Source organism: Gallus gallus, chromosome 1 (genome assembly GCF_016699485.2).
Source record: "Gallus gallus isolate bGalGal1 chromosome 1, bGalGal1.mat.broiler.GRCg7b, whole genome shotgun sequence".
Classification (NCBI taxonomy): Eukaryota; Metazoa; Chordata; class Aves; order Galliformes; family Phasianidae; genus Gallus; species Gallus gallus.
The window spans coordinates 40,770,915-40,796,624 of NC_052532.1; the positions used below are offsets into that span (position 1 = coordinate 40,770,915).

The 25,710-nt window shown below is 38.4% G+C and overlaps 2 protein-coding genes across 6 annotated transcripts in view; one reads left to right on the plus strand and one right to left on the minus strand.

Annotated features, from left to right (window-relative positions):
- Positions 1-14,621: 14,621 nt before the first annotated feature.
- On the minus strand, positions 14,622-20,880 carry CCDC59 (coiled-coil domain containing 59). The gene is made up of 4 exons (XM_015283408.4): positions 20,739-20,880; positions 20,248-20,470; positions 18,132-18,231; positions 14,622-16,811 (listed from the first exon to the last, which is right to left on the minus strand). Exons 1-4 carry the CDS (start codon positions 20,869-20,871, stop codon positions 16,650-16,652), a joined length of 618 nt encoding a protein of 205 aa, XP_015138894.2. The 5' UTR covers positions 20,872-20,880; the 3' UTR covers positions 14,622-16,649.
- A 69-nt stretch (positions 20,881-20,949) lies between these two features.
- Positions 20,950-25,710, plus strand: part of METTL25 (methyltransferase like 25) — a 58,908-nt gene continuing 54,147 nt past the window's right edge. For 3 of the 5 annotated variants that reach the window (XR_005862546.2, XM_416122.8, XM_015283397.4), the window contains exon 1: positions 20,950-21,228. Coding sequence is in view for 4 of the 5 variants with exons in the window: in XM_416122.8 (XP_416122.6) it covers positions 20,994-21,228 (235 nt within the window). In the remaining variant the exon portion in view is untranslated. Of the gene's footprint in view, positions 21,229-22,543; positions 22,613-25,710 lie in introns of those variants that run through there. The other 2 variants (XM_040706293.2, XM_040706295.2) reach the window with 1 other exon arrangement.

Below are 25,710 nucleotides of genomic sequence, written 5' to 3' on the forward strand. Positions count from 1 at the left end.
GCTCCACAAGATCTATCAGGTCTTGTGATCAGATCTTTGAACTCTGTCATTTCAAGAAATGAAAGACTGGAATGGGGGCAAAAAAGGTTAACAAAAGAAACAGAGGGGAGAAAAAATGACTTGCTGGAAACATAAGATGAAAATCCAATTACCTTCAATAGATCAAAATTTTAGTCTAGCAATCAATTATATAAAATAAAGTTAATGAAAGATGCTTCAATAATAACTAATTATCACATCTAATAATATCTTTACTTCTAAAATATTAAAGTATTCAGATAATTGTGTTACTGACTGTACTACAGAAATTTAATTTTCTTTTATCAGAACAAATTTAAAAAATAATCTGGTATTTTCTAATCTAATGAGTCTGAATACAGCAGAGTTATTTCTGATTACTCCATTTTTGGGGAGATAATGTAATAGTTATACTATCATGTTGTTTGTTAACATAAACACAATCCTAACTCCATAGAGCCTTGGTATCTACTGTAACATTTACACTGTTTGAAATTTATCCATTACAAGAAATTGCCTGATCTTACCTTGGAATCTGCTGCTACAGAATTCTCTCCTGGTTTATGTGGCTACAAAGAGAAATGCTGGTGGATCCAGCAGTGATCATAGAATCATGGAATTGCCAAGGTTGGAAAAGACCTCTCAGATCATCCAGACCAACCGTCCATATATCACCAATATTTCCCCCTAAACCACATCCCACAGTACAGCATCTGAATGGTTCTTGCACACCTCCAGGGATGGTGACTCCACCACCTCCCTGAGCAGCCCATTCCAGCACCTGACCACTCTCCTGGAGAAGTATTTTCTAATGTCCAACCTGAATCTCCCCTGGCACAACTTGAGGTCATTCCCTCTCCTCCTATTGCTAGTTACACAGGAGAAGAGGCCAACCCCCAGATCACCACAACCTCCCTTCAGGTAGTTGTAGAGTGATAAGGTCACCCCTGAGCCGCATCTTCTCCAGACTGAAAAATCCCAGCTCCTTCAGCCACTCCTCATAAAGAGGATGATTGCAGCTGAGGAGGTAACTTCACCGTACTGTTTTTTTAAGTCATTTTTTTTCTCTTCCTGCAATAATCAGGCTGCACACCATTCAATTCCAAAGCTAAAATTGTAATTGAGATTGCTTTCAAATGAACCTCCTCCATTATGTAGAGATTTATCTTTATTCCGTGTTGAAAAAAGGCAGAGGACAAGAAAGCAGGCTTAGCTGAAATGAAGAAAGCAGTCTTGAAAAGATGTACTGTTTTAAGGCTCTATGGGAAAAAAAAAAAAGTTAGAAAGGTCTGTGGGAACAGACTATTAATAGGGAAGTATTTTGAAGAAAAATAGTTGGTGTTCTTTCTCTTTTAGATTGGAGGTTAGTAAAGCCCCAAAACAAGAAGCATAATGAAGATATTGACAAGGAAAGAATACTGTATTCACTTGAGAAAGTTTACCAACTACCAGAAACATCACATAAGAGTATTGCTTTCTTTTCCTATTCCTAAGGCCTAGCCTTTGTTCGATGGCAACTTTTCCCCTAAGGCAGGCTAAGAAAAGGTTTGAAATAGTTCTTCATGTGATGACCAAAGCAAAAGAGCAATATCTTCATTCTTGCACATCAGTCTTCCTGACTTCCATCAGAACAACTCCAGGTTATGACAAGCCCAGCGGAAGCAATTTTACCTCCAGTTTTCAGGTAGTAAAACAGTATGCCCAGTATAGTAGTAGGAGAAAAGTACAGGAACATTATTAGTATTGAGTAGTGCAACTAATACAGCAACAGTTTTCAAAACAGGTATACAAAAAGGAGATTGAGTACCTCAGTGGTATGGCTTCAATTCTATAGCTGTTTCTTTACTATCTCTTCTAAACAACGATATTATTTTTTTCTGTGTAAAAGCCCAATTACTTCACTGGCATTGTTCATTCTCAAAATCAGTTAATTACTATATGAACTTAGGGTGTAATCAGACCATGGAAAGTTCTTGGTGTTATCAGCTTAAAGAAGAAATATAGACACACGTACACGCTCACTTTGCAGGTCAAAACAGATGTTAAAGACTACCTTGTAGAACATGTTATTCTACAGTTAATAATCCTAAAATACTTTCATTTTATGAAAGTACACTAGGAACATAAATAAATAAATAAATGCAGCATCAAGCAAGCATCATTCTCAGCTTTATGTTCACCCCTCGCTGTTACCAAGTGTGTAATATCTTTCAGGGAGGACTCCAAAGAAAGTAGCTGAGATGGCAATGCACTTACTCAAACGAAGATCAGCCCTCCTGGGATAGCCATGAGAAGCTATGGCAGACACCACACACTGCCAGCTTGTGTGGGCCATCCTCCTCATGCCTCCTTTAAGCTCAGCTAAGAATTGCTTTCTTAGGTATGTCTCCGGCCTGTGGATTCCAACCACAAATAAGCCCAATTATCTTAGCTGGCTGTCAAGAAACTGCAGTCTTTAGGATTCAAATTCAGTCGTCTACCAGGGTTATGTTTCAAGGGGCCATCTGGAATGAGTGTTGACATTTAAAAAGTGCTCACCATTATAAAAAATATTCCCTGTTGTACATACAGTGTTGTTGTTAGAACACTGTTAGAGTTCCAGCAAACAAGATAATCCTCTCAATTATGTTTTTCCCCAGGAATTTTTCCACAGTATGTAAGTAATTGTACTGAGGTATGTGTCAATCAAATTATGTAAACAAGTTCTTGGTGATGAGTTTGCTTGGAAAACATCAATTTATGCATAAAACGCATGAAAAAAATCAAATTTGTAAGATGCTACAGTTCATGTATAAATCACTTTATGTCTCAGGAGAAGAACAGTTAGAAAAAATCTGCATAAATGCATGAGTGCACTTCTTGTACATTTCTAGACTGGCTTTACTCACTGTAAATCTGACAGATAAAAGTATCAGATATCATAAGCAAACTAGTTAGCTATTTTATCCATTATTGTTATTTTTTTAATAGCTATTTTACTTTGCCCTGAACAGGAAGAGTACGACAGGGCAATGCTGTATCTTTTGAAGTGTTATGAGCATACTGCTTCCATAGTATGTATTTTGCACATAAACATAATCATGATCACTTGAATTAAGCTACAAAAATTTATAATTCTGTGATCTAATCCATCATCTGTCAGAATGAAGGATAAAACTTAATATTACTTAGCTGAATAAAATTATTTCCAAAATACCTACGTATATGATTTTTAGAACAATCTCTGTAGATTAGATTGTTTAGATATAAAATGTGAAAGGATCTCTTTTTTTTTCTCTTGATATGATACCCTCAGGGTACTCCAGTGTGACAAAGGGGATCTTGAAAAACGGTAAAAAATAATCTTGAAAATGTACTTGCTAGGTGGTGCAACATATATATATATATATATTTTTTATGTAGAATATCTCAAGTTCTTTTAGGAAGCCCATTATTTTCAGTAATGCTAAATGAATGGAACTTATGCATATAATTTAGTACTTGTACATTTTCAATTTTATTACATGTATACAGCACAGTGTTGTACAGATTAATAAAAAAATTTACGTTCAAGAGACAAGAAGAGGAGAAGGGTATTGGAAATGAATATCGATAAGGAATTACAGAAAATCAATTGAGGATCTTAAAGAATAAAAAAGAAACACTACAGTTGGTAATCAGGAAAATAATGCTAATTTAAGGTTTATTACATCCACTTAAGACAAAAGAATCATAATAATGCTATTTCAGGAACAGATAAATAAGGAAAGGTATAAATTTTCAAAAAACAGTTCTAGTCAATACCTGGCCACAAAAACGTTGCATGTTTCCCATTTAAAAAATGTTCCTAAACAGGTTACTGGGTGGGTGAAAACACATTGGATGCCTGTGATTGGAAGGCTGTGGAATGATACCTGGATTTGATGACAGGCAGAGTATCACAAGGGTCTGTTCTGGGATCTTTTGTGCCTAACATCTTTGATATTAATCAGGACAAGGAGACCCAAACCAGAAATACCAATGGACATGATTGAAGATAGGGCTGTGGGTCAGATGGACTCTAGGCAGGTTGGAGGAACAGGTGAGCAGAAATGTAAATTCAGAAAGGACAAACGCGAGTCCTGGACCCAGGCTGGAAGAACCTGATACCGCTCTGTACAATCTATTCCTGAACTTGAAGGAAGAACACCCTATCCTAGATGAATATGCTTCTTCCATGATCCTGAGTGACTTCAGACAACAAAGAATCTCTCTTTCTCAAATCTACACTAGACTGTAAAAGCAGCAACAGGGTAGAACAAGAATATGATGAATTTCATTCTCCAGAGAAATGGGGTCTTGAGCATCTTTCCCTGGGTCACTGTACAGGCTGAAACTCTTCTCTGTAACCCTGACCAAAGTCAGCCCTTACTCTCCCCAGTGGACCAACTGTCCAAGACCCAGCTCTCACACCCAATGGAATAACCTGGGCTCAGATGGCTGCAAAAGTGCTTTGAGAAGGTGAGGAAAGAGACAGAAAAAATAAAATTCTCATCCGGGGATAGAAAGGTTAAGACAGCATCACTAATATCTCAAGGATATGAGAGAAAACATTAGCTTGGTATGTGGAGCAGGGAGGCTGCTCAGGCTGGCCTGTTTATTTGGGAGCTGACACTGGATCAAATGGCCATTTTCAACAGAGTTGATGGAGGTGGTGACAGGCAAAATGGAGGACTTATCCCAGAAAGTGGTGGTGGCCAGCCTTTTCCCCCTCCTGACTGTTGCTGGCCTCTCAGTGAAGGCTCTTCACAGCAGAGGTAGTAGGCACACTAATGCTTAAGACTAAGAGGTCATTAACTCCTAACAGTCTTAAAAAATTAATTTTTGTTTTATATTTTAGAGGTGCACATATCCTAACTGCAGACTGCCTTTGTGCCTAGATAAAGAAATCTGAGCAAATCAACCCAGAGAACCAATACAACATTGCAGAAGCACATCGGTCACTTGGGTCAACTTTGGGAGAGTGACTTATCTCACAGGTGCCTCAATATTTGCTAAGACTCCACCTACTAACTAGTATTTCTCTGGAGATCTCCTCCAAGCATTTTCAAGGAAGAAGGAGAACAGAATAGACATCCAGACACAAAATTACAGAGTCCAACTTTGTGATACTTGATACTCAGAGCTGACTGTAAGGCTATTTCTCCAACTTCTAACTGGGTCTTTATTTTTTCTTTCCACATGGCGTATTTCCCCAGAGAAGACCTTATACCACCAGTAGAACAGCTGATGGCAGATGTCATTAGCATTACAAAGGACAGACAGGGCTGAGCCAAAACAGTGTCCTGAGCTGAAACACTGTCCAAAACTCAGTGAACTGGAAGAGATTAGCAAATCTGGTATCTCACATATCTCCTTTGAAGTGTATGCAAAGGAGGTCAATAGAATGTTCCTGTCCCCTCAATACTCTCTTCAGACTGCTGTGTTCCCAGCCTTGCTGAAGTAACTCCTCCAGCTCAACTACTGCAGGATTCACTCTGTCATTTCAGGTTGGTCCCCAGGTGCAGAGGCTCACCTGGCTAAGACCATTTGTACTGCCTGTGACTCTTATGCCAACAGAATGTGCAGCTGGCAGTACCTGCAGGAGAAACTGAGCTCAGGGGAGCTGTGGAATTGCCATTAAATATCCCCCCGAGTTTATGCTGCAATAAATGTTTGTTTATGCTATTAGCAGTGCAGCAAGTTCAGATTAGAAGCTGAAAGGTTGTGGTCCAGCCCCTTTTTTAGCAGTGGATGGGTTGAGAACATAGAGGAAGACAAGATGTTCTGCAGCCTACAATGGTTTGTGGAAGATACTTAGTTATGTTTTGATGACTCCATTAAGAGAAAAATGTTGATAAACTTACAATTAGCTTTCAAGGGAGTGAAAATACTAGATTTCCCTCTATACTGCAAGACTCTATGGTTTCTTCAATTTAGATGAAATATAAGGATATATGTAACTTTTACAGTGTCGTTCATCTAACAAACAAAAATAGAGCAGGGTTTGGCCAAAGTAGTAACTGGACAGTATGAAATGGAAAATAAGATAAACATTTGAAGAGTTCACAAAGGTTTTCCATATATTATCTATTGGCAGAACTAATTTCTAACTATGTCCAGTGGATTTTATGATGAGACCAATTTGAAATAATGACCAAATCTTAAAGATTTCGTTAACAAGTCTATTAGATTTGATCTTAAAGTCTTTTTTTTTCTTTTTCTCATTTGAATTGTGATCTCCTGATGAAATCCAGCTCTATGCCACCACCCAGTGGCTTTTTCTTGACTAAATCAAGAACAGCACTTGAACACTGCTTGCACACACGCTGTACCAGAGGAAAGCGTGCGTGCAGCCTATTTTGCTCCATCTTTTCTGTAAATTGGCTTGGCTGAATTGTGTATATTTGTATCTGATATTACCTTCTGAAGCTGGATTACCAAAAATGTGAGATGTTCAAAATGTTTAAAAATTATCTACAAAATGTGTTTCCTGTTGCTACAGAAACAGACCAAATACAATTAGCCACAAGGAAAATGTCTTTCTTTCTTTCTTTTGTTCTTCCATTCTTTCTTTCTTCTGTACTTCCTTCCTTCCTTTCTTTCTATCTTACTTTCTTTTTTTAAACAGTTTATATAACTTAGTTTAAAAAATGAAATTAGTTTCGAATTTTTAAATGGATAGAAAAGAGATGATATCACAGGCTTTTGATAAGAAATAACCCTTCATTCTGTAGCATATTTTACACACTCAAACTAGGGAAAAGTATTTCCTTTATTTTGTTTTTCCTCACTGAGATGACTTAGCTATTTGAAGTTGGATCCCTGTTGTAAACTGAAATAAATGTCCTGGCTATATACACTGAAATGTATGGAAGAAGTTCTATAAAGGTGAGCTCTTTTATTAAGTTAGGTAGGTTATTTCATGAGGTAGAACTAGCTCTGTCATGACTTCCAAGCAGTAATACTTCAGAATATTTAAATATATGCAATGATTTTGTACAACAGCAATTCATCTCAACCTGTATTCTTGAAAGTGTTTACAGTTAAGAGTAATGCACAGTTATCAGCCTTCCCATTTGTCTGCCCCCTCCACCCCCTTCTCTTATGTTGGGCCCACAGCTTTACTTTGATGTGTCACTTAATGCATTCTTAACAAACTTACAAGAAAAGGCATTCTAGGAAAACATTTCTGTCCCAGTGTAGGAGGAACAAGATCTCTTCTTCCATGCTGGCTCAAGAAGCAGAAGATAAATTTGTCAAATGCCCCATCACAGCAGAGACTACATCTTGCTTACTTCTTACATCTAACAACTAAACCACTTCAGAATAAATCTTTTCTTTCACATTTCAGCCTGTTGCTGTCTGCAAAGCACTGTTTACAATTCATTAATACTACCATAGCACTGAAATTAAAAGACAATGAAATTAAAGGACAATGAAAAGCTTTTCAGCCTCTAATTAATCAGCAATGGTTAACAGATACAAAAGTCTGCAGTCTTCAGCACAAATTAGATTTTTGCAGGGCTGGAGTAATACCACAAAAGTATTAGAAAATAATTCAAACTGCAAACATGGTAGTCCTGCAATAATTACCTACATTTTATATAGCACAGACCAGAGAATCATTTTTCTATCTAGTTCATAATTTTTATGAAACAATATCTTTCTAAGGAAGGCCTTATCCAAACTGACTGACGGTTGCCTAAGATCCAACGGACCTCAACTGTACACTTATCAAATGACATTCTGAGAACATAAAAGATGTTACCTGCACATTACAGTTTCAAATTAAGCTCACTTCTCATTTTTATTTTATTTTTGCTTTTCAGTCATATGTTTTTCATTAAATGGTAAATATTGTAGTTTCACCACAGCCATGCTTTTCTTCCGTGAATACAAAGCCAAAGAAGAAAAGGACAATATAGCCCCAGAACCATCGGAAAACTGAAAAAAAATGTAAGAGTGCTACTGTGAAAATTGAGGCTATGTGTTATTTTGTCAAATTATCTCTACTTTTCAGAAATGAGGAAATTGATAAACAATCTTTGTTTTCACCATTTAGAGAGCATTAATTAAAAGTCCACCTTCTATTCAAAATCATTAGGATTTCATCAGGTATGAAGGTTGAAGGCATGAGCAATATTCAGAACTCAGCTCAAATTTAAATCTTCTATTAAAAATACCTCCTGTATTCTGAACTCACTCAGGGTTCTCACAGAAATACAGTTAATTCTGACATCCTCTGACAATGCACTCAAAAACCTGGTGTTTCAGAAAGCTTCCAGAGTGGTGTCTCTGGCAATGGTCTCAGTGAGCACTGCTGTGCTTATGTACCACCTCTGAGTAACTGCTTTTTTGCTCCTGGGGCATGGTCAAGTGTAGTGCCTTGGGAAGTACTGTGCCAAAAGTAAATGCAAATCTTAAGATATAGGTTCCAGCTTTAGAAAAAGAGAATGTAAGAGGTCAGAAAATGGACTAGGTAGCTTTTCATTTGCCTTTTTAATTTCTCTTACTTTGCACGATTAGCTTTAATGAAAGAACTTCAAGCCCTAAGTGGGCTTACTCTGAGATGGGAAGTGCAGATGTGAATTGAAAGAGCACTCCTTTCCCCAGCTCTGCAGCTGAAAATTTGAGAACTTGCTGTACTACTGAAATAAGTACTGTGCAGAAGTGGAAGATGTTGGTACTGTTTAGTCCTCATTGTGTACTCCCAATTAAAAGATTTATTAAATAAAAAGCGTTTGCTGCGAGTCTAACTCCTCCTGAAAATTTGGTCAGTTTACAGATATAGAGAGAGATGGTTGTACAATTTCCCTTCTTTCCTGTCCTTAAATCTTGAGCACAATGCATGTGGAATACAGTTTTGTGTTTTTAAATATGAAGTACAACTCAACATGTTGACAACTATATAACAATTATAGAAGTCACATTTTGAAAAAATGGATATTTTTATATGGCCAATACAGCCACCAATTGCCACTTCATCCATCATGCATCAAATCTAAGCAGAAACCTCTCCTAGTCAGTTCCTTGAGTACCTGTGCAACCCCATCTCAAGCACTGGGAATAGGTTTGGCAGCCACTGTAAAAAGAACATAAAGCTATTAGAGAGTGTCCAAAGGAGAGCTACGAAGATGGTGAAGGGTCTGGAGGACAAAGCATATGACAGCAGCTGAGGACCTTTGGTGAGCTCAGCTCAGCGCAGAGCAGAGGAGCTGAGTGGAGGCCTGATGGGGGCTGCAGCTCCTCACAGGGAGCAGAGGGGCAGCGCTGAGCTCTGTTCTCTGTGACAGTGACAGGGCCTGAGGGAACGGCATGGAGCTGTGTCAGGGGAGGGGCAGGTCAGGGTAGGGAAGGGGTCTGTACCAGAGGGTGGTGGGCATGGAACAGGCTTCCCAGGGCAGCGGGCACGGCCCTGAGCTGCCAGAGTTCAAGGAGTGTTTGGAGACTGCTCTCAGACACGGGGTATGAATTTTGGGTGGTTCTTTGTGGAGCTTTGAACTGTGGGTCTCTTCCAACTCAGATTACACTATGATTCTAGTTTGTATTGGTTTATCATGCCCTAAATATATTTTAAAGCATGTCAGAATATTCAAAAGAATCTCTGCCTACTTTATTTAATCAAAGTTCACCTGAAATGCCAGTGTAATTTATATTATCTATAAAGAAAAAACAAAAACAAAAACAAAACGAAACAAAAAACCAAAAAAAAAAACCCACCACAAGTGAAATAAGGAATAGAAAAAAATATGTATCAGTAGAAATTATGATACAGCCTGAATTTGTGCTTTGCAACCCTATCACTGCTGCAGATGGGTCATTAATTGAAGAAATCAAAACACCATAAAAAAAAAGCTTTCATTGCATCGTCTTTCGAGAATTAAATGTTTGTGCCATACTAAAAAGAAGCAATTATTTTACAGTAGATTTCTCTGAAATGACAAAAAAGCACACTAATGACTACAGCTGAATATAAAGTATTACATACTATAGCATTATGTTTGCAAATGTTCGACCTCTAGCAGAAATATACTCCTAAGCACAGAAATTTGTTAAACTTTAGCCATTGTTAGAAAAGAAGATGCAAACTGAAAAAGAACACTAAAGCAAAAGCAATTATAATTAGGAAAAATAAATGTGTCTTTCATTTAACAGAAAATGCTATTGAATGTTTGGTGTCTGGGGACATTTTCTACTCAGTAATATTATCTGATGAAGTTTGAAGTCCTAACATAGTCTTTGGAGCATGGATGAAGCCTTGAATGCTATGCTGCCAAATGTCAGGGGTGTTGAGCAAATCAGTTTTATATCACGTATGTAAACATGAAGTAAAATTTCTTGAAGCTTCAAATGCTCTAAACATGTACAGATCAGCCATAATGCTTATCGCTATAACTGATAAGCCTGGGCCAAGTCAGACATACTGCTTGTGCACTGAATGCAGAATATGTATATACACAGTAAACCCTAAAGGATGGGAACTGATGAATTTCTAGCCATCTGCAGCTGTACTTTCATCAAGGACTTATAACTAAGTGTTGTTGCCAGACGACCCTTTCAAAGGCTCATTTAACAAACAAAATAGGATTTACCTTGCCTAGCTCTCAGAGTCTTAAAATTGGAACTAATCACCATAAACTCCTTATGGATACATATATCTCTAGGAATCACATCTATGATCTATACTGAGATGAAGTTATTTGCCCCTTAGTGGTGCACTGACTATAGAAAATCTTGAAAACAATAGAATTAGAATGTTTTAAATTCTCAAAAGAGGACAAATAAATCCACCTTCCATTTCACTAAAAATATTACAGAGATTTCTTGGCTGCTGTTTTTACTTACTACTTTTTGTGTCTTAGAACATCTTTCACTACGTGGCAGAGTCATCATATGCAAAATTGCACGGTGTAATAAACAAAAACAATAAACAATATTATTGTAGGTCCACTGCTTTTTTCTTTTTTCTTCTTTTTCCTGAGTAATAAACACAGTAACAGTGAAAAAATGGAACAATATCAAAGGGCAAGCAGAGCTTCTAATTCACCGTAGCCTCTTTTCTGGGGTCTCAGATGGAGTTAAATCTTCAGTCTACAGAATGTAGCGCAGACTACTGCATTACAGTCACTTCTGTACGCTGTGTGTCTGAACACTTGTACTATTCACAAGCATCACAGAAGAATTAGAATTTGTAGCTCCTGAATGCATATACCTGCGTTTATTTCCATAATGCTTCTGTTTGTTCACCACTTCCTAAATTATAAGTGACAGCTACTTCAAAGTGAAGTACTTTTTGTAGCTACAGAACTACCAGTCTTATTCTTATCTATTTTGTAGTTTCTACCATCCTCAGTATAGATTAAAGCCACTTGGAACTAACCTGATGATTCCCTCTCTGGGCACTTCAGACTTCACTTCCCAACTGAAAACATGAGCTGTGTGATTTCATAGTCACAGCTGTCACTCTTGTCATCAAAAAATTTTAGCTGCTCCCTAGTTCCCAAGGAGAAAATGGTTTGGTAACTACCATCACATCAATTATGAAGACCTGCATGAATATGTTAGGCTATAAATCTCCAGAATTCTCCTTGATCCCTTGAAGTGCCCAAATATAACTGATACAAGTAATCATCGTGCCAAAAGTAGCTAAAAGAGCCAGCTGGCAGCAGCCTGCTGTTACCTTTGACTGCTGTAATACAGATAAAAACAAACTAAATGACTTGAGGATAAAATCTCTTTATCCAGACGAACTCATAATTTCTCCTCTTAACACCGTAGTGAGACAATAATGTTCAATGGTGTGTATATATTTAACAAACAGCACTTTTCTTCTACTTTTTGTTCCAAAATAAATGGTTTCTCAGCTTAGAAGGATGTGCTTAAAACACAGTATCAGCTCTAATAACCAGACAAATATCCGTGGTTAAAAATAGAAGTATTTGATTGTTGTTCAGCTCCAAATATATGCAGCCAGTAGTATAAAATGAGCACATTTTCAAGTGTCCCTTCTGACACTCCATAAGCAAATGGGTGCAGCATGGCTGTAACCATTTAATACAGAGGTCCTTGCTTCCAGCAGGATTGCCTGCTGCAAGCAGAAACCAAAGACGTTCCTTAGAAAAACAGTATTGCCACTTTCAGCACTGAGATATTTTTAACTCAAACTGTCTCATGTCAGTTAGAAGACTAAACAAAATCCTGTGTTTTTCACATATTGGTATTTTAATTTTACATGTGACTTCTTATCACGTTATTTAGTGATTAATTGTGGACTGAATAGGCTAGTAAAGCGTTAAGATAATTTATTTTTGTAATGTTTATTTTCTCTTTAGGTCACAAAATGGAATTCTCAAATGTAGTTTCTCAGTAGATGAATATGTTTCATCAGTGGGTTGTTATAAACATATTTTATATTTATATCTATATGTATATAAAATATGAGTATATAAGCACGGGGATAATCTTTCTTTTGGGAAAAGAGAGAAATAAATCCAGACTTGAAAATACTGATCAGAATTGCTAGTGATTGAAAACCAGGTAGAAGGCAACAATGTTCATGCCATAAATGTTCACAGAAGACAGCACAATCAGCATGTTTCAAATTCAGTTATATGGGAGCTTTGTGAATGGATCAACACTGCTTTTACTGAGTTCATATCAAGCTTGAAAGTTGCCTTACTTCTTTTTTTATGCTTACAACACTTCTGCCCATTAATCAATTTAGAATTGTTTCTAATTTCTTTGACTGATGGCTTAAAACAGTACAATTTTTAATGATTGTCGGGGTTTGGCTGTATGTCTGCTGCTTTAAGGTTGCAACCATTTTAACTTCATGTTCTTTAACTACTTCTTAGTGAGTGCATATTTCATTAGTTGTAAAGCTAAGAAAGAAACAAACAAACAAAAAACCATAAAGCCAACGTCATTCCATGGAGGAAAGTTTTTGTTTTATTTTTCCCATAAGTAGCATGAAAAAAAAAGTGTTTTGAGATGGATATGGAGTGAGAAAGTCCTCCTTCCTTCAAAGCAGCTTAATGAGGTGTTCCATTCAGGTCCCTGTTGGATTTCCCAAAAAGGCACCTGCAAAAGAAACAAGGGAAACTTCTAACTTTGTTCCCCAGAACCAGAAAGAAAAAAATGAATGTGCTGTACTTTATGCTTTCTTCCCCCCTTATTTCTGATTCACAGCTTCACCGGTCTATAATGAAAGGAAAAAACAGAAGACTTCTAAAGTTCCCTGCATTCACTGGATACTCAGTTTTAAAGAACAAGACATCAAACTTCCGCTTCATCTTCGATGTACCTGAGAGATATTAACTACTTGAGATTTGCAGGTTTTCAGAGAATAGAAAACAAACTGCCAACGAAGAGAGAAATTGAGTGAGTGACTGTAAGAACTGTAGTAGCACTTTGCAACTCTTCATGTTTCAACATCTTCTCTACACATTCACAGCAGTGAAGGACAAACAGTCCAAGGCGTGGCCTTTTCTTGGTACTTGTGTGGATAATACTTTCAAACAGAAATAGCTTGTGACTGCTTTAAGGGTCTAAGTACCCTGTTGAATCCACTTCTCACATATTTCAAAGACACAGTTGAAAGTGGCAGCTTTTTCAACATTCATAAAATCGTATCTTTCACATTTGACCATTTTCCTAGAAAACAATGGATGAAAAAGTAATTAGCTCTTTATCTCCTTCCCCATACCATTCCTTCCTTCCACTTTTCAATACTTTTCTCCAAAATAGATGATGGGTCAGCTGTTACACTGCTGCTATGTAAATGAAAGCAAAGGTTCGATTCCCTACTGTGCCTTCATGACCTTGAGTCATCCAGAGCTGCTGCATCTCTGTGTTTCTCTAGTGCTGAATTCATGTAAGGAGCTTGATGCTGCAGGACTGCAGGCATAGGAAGTATTATCACACTGGGCAGCACCATCATGGATAATTAGCAGAATACAGAAAATATAGAGTTAGCAAATATGTAAATTAAGCTTTTTTATTTTTTTTTTATTCCTTTTAAGAACCCTTATATCAAGAATTAATTTCTAGTGGAGAAAAAGATCTCTCACCTGAGTCTGCAATAATATATTTAATAACCCCTTTTATCTCCAAATCAAATAAAGGTACAGAAGAAAGTGATTGAGAGAAAGGACACAGATTGTCTCTCCTACTTTAAACCAGCAATGACAGGGGCAAGGTCAGACACCACAACACTGTTTGATCAAGTGCTCTACCTGACCAGACTGTCCTATGCACAGCACAAGGAGAAGGAGGCATCTTCTGGTTCCCAGTAAGGAAAATGAGGTAAGCGTGATTTGTTTTGTATTACATATTACTGAGTATAGACAGTAAAAAGACTGAAGAGAAGAACGACTGAAGTTAGAATTATGCAGGATTAATTTTTGTAAGCAGTACCATGGAACACATACTTAGTATCCTGAATTCCTCTTCTAAAGCTTAAACGGAGAATAACATGAGTGAAAAGAGATTTCTTTTCGGAAGAAAATGCTGTTCTTTTCCACTCTTCAACTACTGAGAGTTCTTGTTGCTAAGGAGGAAGGATGCGAAGCCATGAAATTACTTGAGTGAATTATGAATGCGTATTTGCTAAAACAAATATGTTTTATTGAGTTGATTTGCGAAACGTGGTAAAATTAAATCAGATATGCCAAAATAAAGAAATAAATAGCTGATTTTACCCTTACCCTCCTCTCCATGAAGAATCAAACATACGTACAGAATATTTTGACAGAAAAGTCAACACGAGAAAAAAAATTTCAAATGCATCATTCATATTTTATCCGAATGCTTTACAGATGAACACCATCTCTAAAAGGATACTGGTATACAGGCAGCATACGAGTATCTACAGTGGTAATAGTAATCCAGGATGGCCGTGGACTAATGCATTCTCAGTCTAACACTTGGTGTTTTCTGAAATCTTTCCTACATTAACGGGAAAGGTGACATCTCTACAGACTTGTGCCCAGTACATACAACTAAGCTAATAGCAAACTGAGATGAGATCTTTTTAAGGTAACAATTCTAAACACTTGGGCTTTATATTTCCTTATCTGAGTTTTAAAAGATCATATAGGTTAGAGACACATGCAAACAAAAAAGGATGAATTTCAACCATGAATTTATATGGATGGTATTCCTTTTGTATTATTCACAAGTTAGATGAAGTATTTTAAGTCTTGTGCGCTACTGTCAAAGTTGTTTTTTCTTCTTCATTGTTTCTGTGCACAGCAATTCAAAATTGACAGTGCCCCATCCCCGGAGGTATTTGTTCAAGGCCAAGATGGATGGGGCCCTGGGCAGCCTGATGTAGTGGGTGGCAACCCTGCCCACAGCAGGGGGATCATAACTAGATGATTTTTAAGAGCCCTTCCAACCAAAGCCATTCTGTGATTATTTTAATTACAGCAATTATCAGGAAAGCACAGAACAATACTGGTATGTCATTTTTTCCCTTTGTCTCCTATAAGAATGGACATGTCCATTTCAGAAAATTTCCCACATTCTTCTTATGACTTGAATTCAAGTCATAAGAAGGAAAAGATGCCAAGCCATGCAAAATGTTTAACTACATTTGGAAAAAGCCTCAGGATACTGACATAACAAGAATTTTAGCCAACCCAAACTCCTAAACTATTCTTCAATTAACAGTACTTGTCAAACAATTCAGAACTGTTTATATCTCTCATACATATTAAATAAGGAAAATTTTGCATTTGTGCAGCTGACATCAACTTCTAAATGGGATAATTATGTTACAATTGGTAAAAGTATTGTAAATCTTACAGAGCATGCCCTGAGAAATTTTATTGATTTTGATACAAACCTTTTCATTCTATTAAGATCACTAATTAAATCTCCAAATCGATTAAGATTTTGCAGAACTATAGAACACCCTGAGTTGGAAGGGACCCACAAAGATCAGTGTCTAACTCCGCAAATTCCTTAGAAATATTTTTTCTACGTATATTCCACAGAATAAAGAAAAAATCCACAGAAAAAAAGGATATATTCAGCGTAACAAAAACTCAGCCAGTCTACTCAATCCATCTCATTTAAGAAGCCACGCTTAGTTTACAATCATACATACTTTGTGATGAAGATGATTGAAACATACCATATCTTTAATTTTAAAACATGTTTTTTGACTTGTTAAGTTTTAAGGGGAATAGTAGCCATTCAAGTATTATTTATATTCTTTGTTTTCATGTGCCAAACCCTATCCAACAGAATACTCCTCGCCTTGACAGTTCATGAGATTATCAAATGTCGCATTTTACTCCACTCATTTTGCTCCTCTCCAGTAAGCATGACTGTAGTAGTCACATCAGCAGGAAGTATTAAGAGCTATAAAATGAACGCAGATTCGTGTTCAGGTGGTACCAAGACCTAATGATTTGGAATTCAGGATATTACACAAATAGAATTTTAGTAATATGGAGCATTTATTTTCAAAGTACCAGGTCTCACTGACTGTTAGGAATAAAATAATTTCAGTATGAACGTCTTCCACAATTGGAAAAGAAGCAAAAAGACATTATTTACTAGAAGTCATTTAATAAAATGTCCACAGGTAACTCAAAACCTGTAACTGAGATTTATGCAAAGGTTTATGTCTTTTGTTGTATTTTCTGAAGAAGAAACTCCATTTGTGCATTTAGATTTGGCTGTCCTTTCTTGGTCTTCTTACTCAGTACTTTATAAGCTTCCATTTTCTTTTGCTTGTACAACCTCTGAGCTGCTTCTTTTTGTTGCCTTCTCTTTTCTGCTTCCTAAAACAAAATAGATATGACTGTGAAAAAAAATCGATAAGCAATATATTCTCTTTTGTAAGAGCACTAGTCATCAGGTACTGTACTGACAGTAGGCCATTGACTTTAAAAGCTTAATTAGGACTGTTTCAGAACATAATACAATCAAAATACATACTGTCTAAAGCTTCAAGAAAAAAGCCAAGATTTCTTAGTAGAATATCCCACAAAAAAAGGTTTGCCCCCCAAAATATACTACATCCTTTCTGCCAAATGTGCTCCTTTACCTTTTTTCTTAAACAACTCAAGTGCCCAAAGTTTTCCACCTTCTCCTTTTCAGTGCAAGACTGAAAGAGTTTGAGTCAGCAACCCCATGAGAATTTCCGACTAACCCAGATGTGCTAGGATACGGGATATATATGCAGGAGACTGGCAGATATGATATGGGAAATATTTTGGTGGTCTGTTTGCAATACTAGCACAGTATCACAAGCAACATGATGCTGTGATGCATAATCAGATCCGAAATTATAGTGACCAGTCCTCTTCAGAGCAAAACACACTGCTGCCTTTACTAAGATAAGAAAAAGATGTAATTCAATTTTTGACTGTATTTGTCTATCTTGACACACTACTTGTCAAGGATGCTTCACACATACAATCAGAACACTAATAGAGGCACTTGCTCTATGTGGATAGTTACAATATGTTGACTAGGGTGGGGGTTGTGTGCTTTTTTGTTGTGTTTTGTTTTGTTTTTTAATCAAAAAGCTTGCATCCCTTTTCTTGCTTAATTTTAGTAAGCAGTTTGGTCAAGCTAACTAGCTTCCTTCTCTTGTATCCTGTCCTATGCAAGTCATCACAAATCAGACTTAAGGCTTCTTCTTATCATGTTTATTAATTGCAATTCAATGCCATGATGACCACAGAGGCTGACGTTTCTGCAGAACATCCAAACACATCCTAAGTTTATCGATTATATTTTTGTCTTCCATGGTATAAATAGCTTCTGTGATGTACAAAAATTAGAAAGAATATTATCTAATGTTGGAATGTAAAATTAACTAGAAATAACACCCCCAAATAAATGAAGGTCTAAATATTTCTTGATGAAATAAATGACCTAATAAAATCCCTCTAACAGCAAGTGCAAGACAAAGAATAAGAACCAAGAGTCATAATTCCAAAGACCTGAATGCCTGCACATCAACAGCAAGCTGAAAAAGACTGAATTATCACCAATATCTGTACTCCTCTCCCATGGTCCTATTGAATCCAGATGGAAATACTATTAAACTACTTTATGCCTAAAATTCAGAATGATCTCTGTTTAATATTTACCTCTCTCTTCTTAGCACGCTCAGCCTGTATTTTCTCATACTCTTCTTTTGCCTTCTGATTGGATGTTTTTTTCTTAAACTTTCCTTCAGTTGTAACTGGTCTGTAAGAAAAAGTATACAAAATTCAAATATGCCTGCTTGCAGATAGCTCATCACCACTTATACCACTGCAGATAACCGCTGCAGAATCAGTCTTGCACTGTTTTTTGCATATGGGGTGAAGTTAATTAGAAATATAGATTTACAGATTACATAATAGCAAAGCTCATCTTTCTATGCTGTCTGAATACCTAATTGCACTACTCTTACATGTAATGCTATTTGGTGTCATGTATTGTAACGAGCATCTAGCAACACAGCAAACTAGATTTCTTCATTTCAAGTGAACTGAAGAATGGACTGTTTGGAACTTTTAGTAATGCACATCTTATTTGCTGGATCTTCAGTGAATAGCATATATGAAGACTAAGCACCACCTAAAAGGATTTTTCTCTCCATCATACAAAGTCTTCTGAGCTTGAAAAGCTGTACTGTTACACTAACTTTGAGCTGTGTTATCTCCTTCTAGTTCCAGCACATGTACACAACTGCAGAGACATGAGGACAAGCAAATGTCAGCAAACTGCTCATCAGAGTTCACGCTGACATGGCAAAGTGAAAAAGATTAGTAGCAGCAATGCCTTTCTAAAACTCTTCTTGAAGAAGATGGCATATACAGTATATTACTGCCCTTAACATTCTGAAATTAAGAGCTGAATTTATGTTCCTTCCCAAATTCAAAAAGAAGTTATCTCTCACGGAAGAAAACTCTACAAAAAACACTCCCACAGTGCCATTTGTCTGGCACTTATTGTCATGTTATTTACTACAGATGTACAGATGTCTCTGCTTAATATTATTATTTTTTTATTTTTTTTCTGATTCACAATAAATCCTTTACGTAAACAGTGTGTTATCAAACATCTCACACTTGAAAAACATGTCTTGCTAGATATTTAACAGCTGTTCACAGAATGAGTTTTTGTTTAGTCTACTGTTCATAATAAAAGGCTTTGAGAATTCACCATCATCATCTCAGAAATCTCAGGTAGAAAATCAAGAAAGTAAGTGAATAGATTTGCTCATAGTTTTATGAACTACAACCCTTCTGAAGTAAAAAATAAATATACATCTTTGTTATGCTCTGGTCTCCATCTTGTGGCAATACTGAGTAATGACAACCCACCTCAGAACTGCAAAACCACTTAAAAGACAATATATGCTAATATTTTAACAGAACTATCTAATCAAAGCCCTACTGCCCTATTTTATATCCCCGCAGAGCACTGAAGCCTACCTAACAGTGTCACTGCACCTTGCACATTAGCAGCCACATTCATATAAAATTACAAATTTTGTTTATAATCATGACACTAGGTAGAATTAAAAAAAAAATCTGGTTTGAAGAAAAGCCTAAGTTTTGCATCAGACATCTATGTGAATTAACTGCCCATTCCACACACAACTCTACTTTCCTCCTACTGCAGGGCTTGGATCTGATTGCCTCTCTCTGTACTCTCTTGTGTATTTTTCTCCCAACGTTTAAATGAACACAGAGTTTAGAATTCAAAGACCTACATTACTCCCTGTAATGTTGACAAAAAGACATCATTTAGATTGGACATAAGAAATAAAAGTTTTTTACAATTGGGGTGGTGAGGCACTGGCACAGGTTGCCCAAAGAGGTGGTGGATGTCCCATCCCTGGAGACAATCAAGGTCAGGCTGGACCAGGCTCTGAGCAACCTGGTCTACCTGTGCATGTCCCTGTTCAGTGCAGGGGAGTTAGACTGGATGATCTTTAAAGGTCCCTTACAACTCTAAGATTCTATGATAAATAGTATAAAAATTGGCTGACACTCTGGAATCAAATCCTAAACACCATCAATTAATCTGATTCTAATGTAAACACAACAAAGCTGTACCTTTACATTTTCTAACAGTTCAGAAAAACATTGAAGGCCCACTTGCATTTTTTTAAGCAAATAATCATACTGAAGTCCACATAAGTTGTAAGATCTAAAGTACCTCCGTAAGCATAAAAACCATTATTTTTAAAGAAATACTTCCATGACTTACTCTACTGCTTTATTAAGCCTTTCTTCTGATAGAACTGAATGATTTGGAGATTTGTGCTGTTTCTTAAGCCTCTCCTCCTCTGCTAGGTAGAGGTGCTTCAGATGCTCTGGGTAAGTATCTGTGAACTGATCAGCCTGTGGTGAACAGATCTTCTGCTCCTTCTTCAGTAATTTCCTATATTTTCTTTCAATCTTCTGTTTTCTCCGAAATGCAAATCCTCGTCCTGTAAACACAAGGATAAAGGGAGTCAAATGCATCTGTACTGGAGCATCTGTACTGAGAATTACCACCTGAACTTCACCACCACTGCAAACACGCTACTTTATGGAACACAGCACACGTTATGCTACTGATATTAGCAACGCAGCGGGCTTATGGAGTCTGCACGGCTGCAATGACACAGGGAAGCCACTCAGCTGTGTAACCTCCATAAGCCGGCAGCGTGATTAGCATCAGTGTTCTGACACCCGCGCGCCCGCAGCCCGGCTCACCCTGCTGGACGCTCCCCAAAAGGCCGTGTATTGCCGTGGGCCTCCACAGCCGCTTCCGCTGTGGACGCCGGGCCGCGCCGCCTACGCTTTCCACGGCCCCGTGCTCGGTCACCGCACGCCGCGCCGCCGCCATCGCTCCCTCAGCGTCGCGCAGCCGCTACGTCAATACGGCGCGCCGCCTCCACTCGGCGCTCGACTCGCCCGCCTGCCCGTCCGCCGGCGGCGCCGTGAGGCGGGCAGTAGTCGTGAGGGACCATGCGGCGGACGCGCGGCGCGCTGCCGGCCCAGCTGCCGGCGGCGGAGGCGGAGGAGGCGCTGCGGCGCCTGACGCGGTTCCTGGCGCGCGCGTTGCCGCTGTGCCGCGCCCACACGACGGAGTTCTATGTGCGCGGGCTGTGGGAGCAGCTGGTGGCGGCGCGCCCCGAGGTCGTGCTACAGGCGCTGCGGCGCCCCCTGCCGGAGGCCTCCGGCTCCGCGGCCGTGCTGTGGGGTGAGTCGCGGCGGGGAGTAGCGGTGGGGCTTGGGCAGGGACCTGGAGACACCTGCGCGCTTACTGCTTCCCAGTGTGGTGTCTCAGGCGGTGTAGGCACTATCAGGTTCTGTCCTCGCTGCTCACACCTCTTTGGTCTCCTCCTTTCTGTGGCAGTCGTTTCTCTTTGCTTTAATAAAAGGAGAATCTCACACCACTCTGCTGAGCTGCTCTTTATTCCTCCACCTTTACCAGCTGCTTTTCTACAGCCGTTTCCACAGTGCTGTGCCCGGTGCTCTGCCTTCTTGGAGCCGTTTCTGGTCCTTCATGCCTGTATGTGCACCAGCAGCATTCACCTCACTCCAGTTATTGCGACGTCTTTGGAACCTTCACAGTACCACCTCGGTGTGAGGAACTGAGAGAGGCTCTCATAATGTTAGGTGGTGTCATGGTCTCATTTCAAACTGTCATCCTGTTCCTTTAGAGTGAGGAATGGCATGAAGCTCCCAGCTGGCAGGCACCTTCCCTCGGACTAATTTCTGAATAACTGGAGCAAAGTTGAACAAATATACATCTCAATTAAATCCATACGAGTGGAAAGATGTAACTGTTAAAAGTCCTCCAAATGTTGAAACTGTGGAAATGTGGAGGACAGCTGGAAAAGACTTAAGCGTGGCTTTCCTATATGTCTGTTATAATGAGTGCCTGGCAAAGGAAGACAGAAGGCAGTTTTATTTCTGACAAGAGCTATTTAAGAAGCACTTCATATTTTTAGTAATTTTCAAGTAACTCAAGAGGAGGCCAGCTATGAAACTCTGTGAGTAAATTTACTGCTCTCCATGTAAAAGGGAAACGTATCGATAATACGCTCTCAGGCAGAGTAGAGAAATGAAGATAAAGCATCTGAAAGGTTTGTTATTTTGGGGACCTGAGTCCTGGCAAAGAGATCAGCATCAAAACTAAGGTAAAATCTTTCACAAAGAATGTAGCAGAGGAAAGAACTGTATTGTGCCAAAGCTTGTTAAGCGCAGATAGCTCTCATGTAGCGTTAGTTCTGGAACATGGCATGTGAAATGACACATGAGACAGAAGAACATGTGGAGTGTAATGGAAGGGTCCACAAAAAACAGCATGTGGAGCTGAGTACATTTTGGCATAAATGGCAAACAGATAATAATTTGAATTTGGAAAGTGATTGAAGAGCTGTGAATTGCGACATCACTTGTAACATTTGTCTCTGGGATCTGAAGACCTTCAAAATATTAACTGTAAGACTGCTTTAAAAAAAAACACAAAAAACAGAGCTTATTTATGCATGAAAAAGACACTGGGTTATGAATTACCTTTGGGAGCCAGATGGAAACAAGACAAAGATCCAGTCAGCAAGCAAAAGCGTTGGGAAGGGGTGAGCAAAACCTTTAAGTCAAGTATATTTCAGAGGTAATGTCAGAGTCAGAGCTGATTTTAAGCAATAGTAGGAACATAAAATTGAGTGTAATTGAATCTAGAACAAAACGGATATTTGGATGAAGTCATCAAAAAGAAAACTGTAAAGGAAAATTACCTTAATCCTAACTGTATGTATGGGATAGCCCATGAAATGATTGAGACACTGACGTGGTGGCCTGTAAAGGAGAGAGTCAGGAAGGTAGAATATTGCGTTATAGAATTTAAAATTGGAAAATCATTTTCTGAGCTATATTCAAGGTGTATGTTACAGAATCTAATACAGGAATTACTGGATCAAAGGACACAATTTATGGCTAAAATGAAGCACATGTTTTAGGAGAGTGCGTAGCCTTCCTGCTGAGCCTATGTTTCTTATGTTAAAATTATCAGATATTTAAACATTAGTTATATACGTATAGTTTGAAATGAGCACTAAAATGCTCTCCTTACACTCTGTCATTCACAGAATGACCTTTTTCTTGTGAGAAGGTGTAGCTATGAGAAGAGATTTGTTCCATATGTCCAAATGACACTGGAGTCATGTACCCCAAATACCTTACGCACAGTGTGCGTAAAATGGCATTTTGATTTCATCTGGTAAAACCTTTGCTCTCTAAGAGTTTGTGCATATATACGCTCACATTCCCAACACTATTATGGAAGTTTTCCAGAATCCCAAGTGAAATTAAGGGGGAACACAGGCTACGTTTGACAGAATTGATTTAGAAATGTGAGGTCATCAGTTCAAATTCACACGACTGCAAATAAAAAAGTTGCATTACTAGAGATTGACACAAAACTGTTATTCTGCACAATATGTTATTTTACTATAGGGATTTTGATGAATGCACGTGCTGAGCTGTAGTTTTCTCTTAGAGATAGATAAGCAACAAATTACAATTCTGTTGTACATACTGTGTGCAAGAGGAAGGTTACATGTTTTGCAACTTAGTTTTAAAGAATATTTTCAGACAGTCATCAGATATTTCATTATAATGGCAATATAAAGGTTAGAACCCTTGTTTCCAGCTGCACTATATATTTTTTTTCAGATCTGTTTTTAGACACAGAAAACCATTTTATATATTTTATACATTTAAAAGCTAACATTTGCCACATTGCATCTTGTTTATCATGATTTCTGCAAATTGGACACAGGCACAGAAAATCTCTGCCTAATTATTCTCATATTTTACTGTAAATTACTGTTTGTACTACAATTTCGTTTTTTTGGCATATGTTTCTGTCCTCCAAAGATTTATTTGCAAGTATATGGACTGTCTGGTTAAAAGACATATTAGATTTCGTCTTGAGAGCAACCAGAGTAGAAACAGTTTGAGAAAACTACAATTTTTAATGTTTGTAAATAGTAAGTAGTCCAACAACTGCTTTTAGTGTGGAGAGGGTCTGCAGAGATGTGTCTTACTTTTTGGCATAGCATGATGTGGTTTCCCTTGATATTTGTTATCTGCAGAATATTTGCTTCTGCTGTTGATCTTTGTGAGCTGTTTGAAAGGTAGCTTGGAAAAATTAGGGTAAATATCTTCCTGTATAGGTTTCATGTTTTTTCACAGTGTTGTCAGGTTAGGGTGGTGTAAGATGGGCATGTGTATGATTGTTTCTATTTATCTTTTTCTACTGTAGCTAGGTTTTGGCTGACAGCTCAGGTGCAGAGGGTTATAGTAAATGGGGTTACATGAGGCTGGTGACCAGTCACTACTGGGGCTCCATTTCAGGGCCAGTTCTCTTTAATGATCTGTATATGGGATTTAACTGTATACCAACTAAGGACAGAGTAACCCCACATATAAGTATAGAGCTGGGGAGAAGAGGCTGGAGAGCAGCCCTGCCAAAAGAGATTTGAGGGTGCTGATTGATGGCAAGTTGAATGAATCATCAGTGTGCCCTGGCAGCCAGAGGGACCAACAGTACCCAGCCGGGCAAGTGGAGGGATTGTCCCACTCTGCTCTGTGCTGGTGTGGCCTCACCTCCAGCGCTGTGGACAGCTTTGGGTACCACAAGAAGGGCATAAAACTATTGGAGAGCGTCTAAGGGAGGGCTATCAAGATGAGGAAGGGTCTGGAAGGCAAGACATGTAAGGAGTGGCTGATGTCATCTGTTCTGTTCAGCCCAGAGCAGAGGAGGCTGAGGGGAGGCCTCATGTCAGCCTGCAGCTCCTCATGAGAGGAGCGAGGGGGCAGCGCTGAGCTCTGCTGTCTGTGACAGCGACAGGGCCTGAGGAAATGAGGAAAGTCATGTTGGGGGCTGAGAAAAGGTTCTTCACCAAAGGGTGAGTGGACACTGGAACAGGGTCTGCAGGGCAGTGGTCACAGCCCCAAGCTTCCAGAGATCAACAGGCATTTGGACAATGCTTTCAGAAATGTGGTTTGATTTTAGGTGGCTTTCTGTGAGGCCAGGAGCTAGATTTGGTCATCCTTGTCAATGCCTTCCAACTCAGAATACTCTATGATTCTGTCCTAAGCTTGTTTGTGTAATTATATTGCATTTAAAGATGCAAGTCTCCAATATATTATACACCAATAAGCTGTATAATATATATAGCTGTGGGTCAATATAATAAAACAAGAGGCATTACTTCTGGAGCAGTCCGTGTGTTTCACTTTCGTCTTTCTTGAAGGTTAATGAACTAAAAATTAGCAAATGTTCAGAAGTTCAAACAAGAAGCAGTCATTTAGAGTGAAAAATGGCTTTCTTTTTTGATTTTGTATCAGAGAGTTATTGTAAGAAGTGCTATGCAGGCACTGAATTTAATTCTGGTTATAGCTTAGACAGTATTTATGCTTTCTTAGTCCTAAATGTTTTTTTAGTAACTCTTGCCTTGGTAATGTTACACTGTGAAAATAAATGTGTTGACGTTTTTGTGACTGTTTTCAATAGGCTGAAATTTATATGTGATCACTACTCATGAAAGTAAATTAAGAGCATTAGAAAGGGGGTGGATAAAGAATAGCTCTATCCTTTGTTGTACAGGTGGGCAGGCCAGATTCTGGAAGGTTGCTGTGCGAGGTATGCACTTGCTCATTATCTACCCGT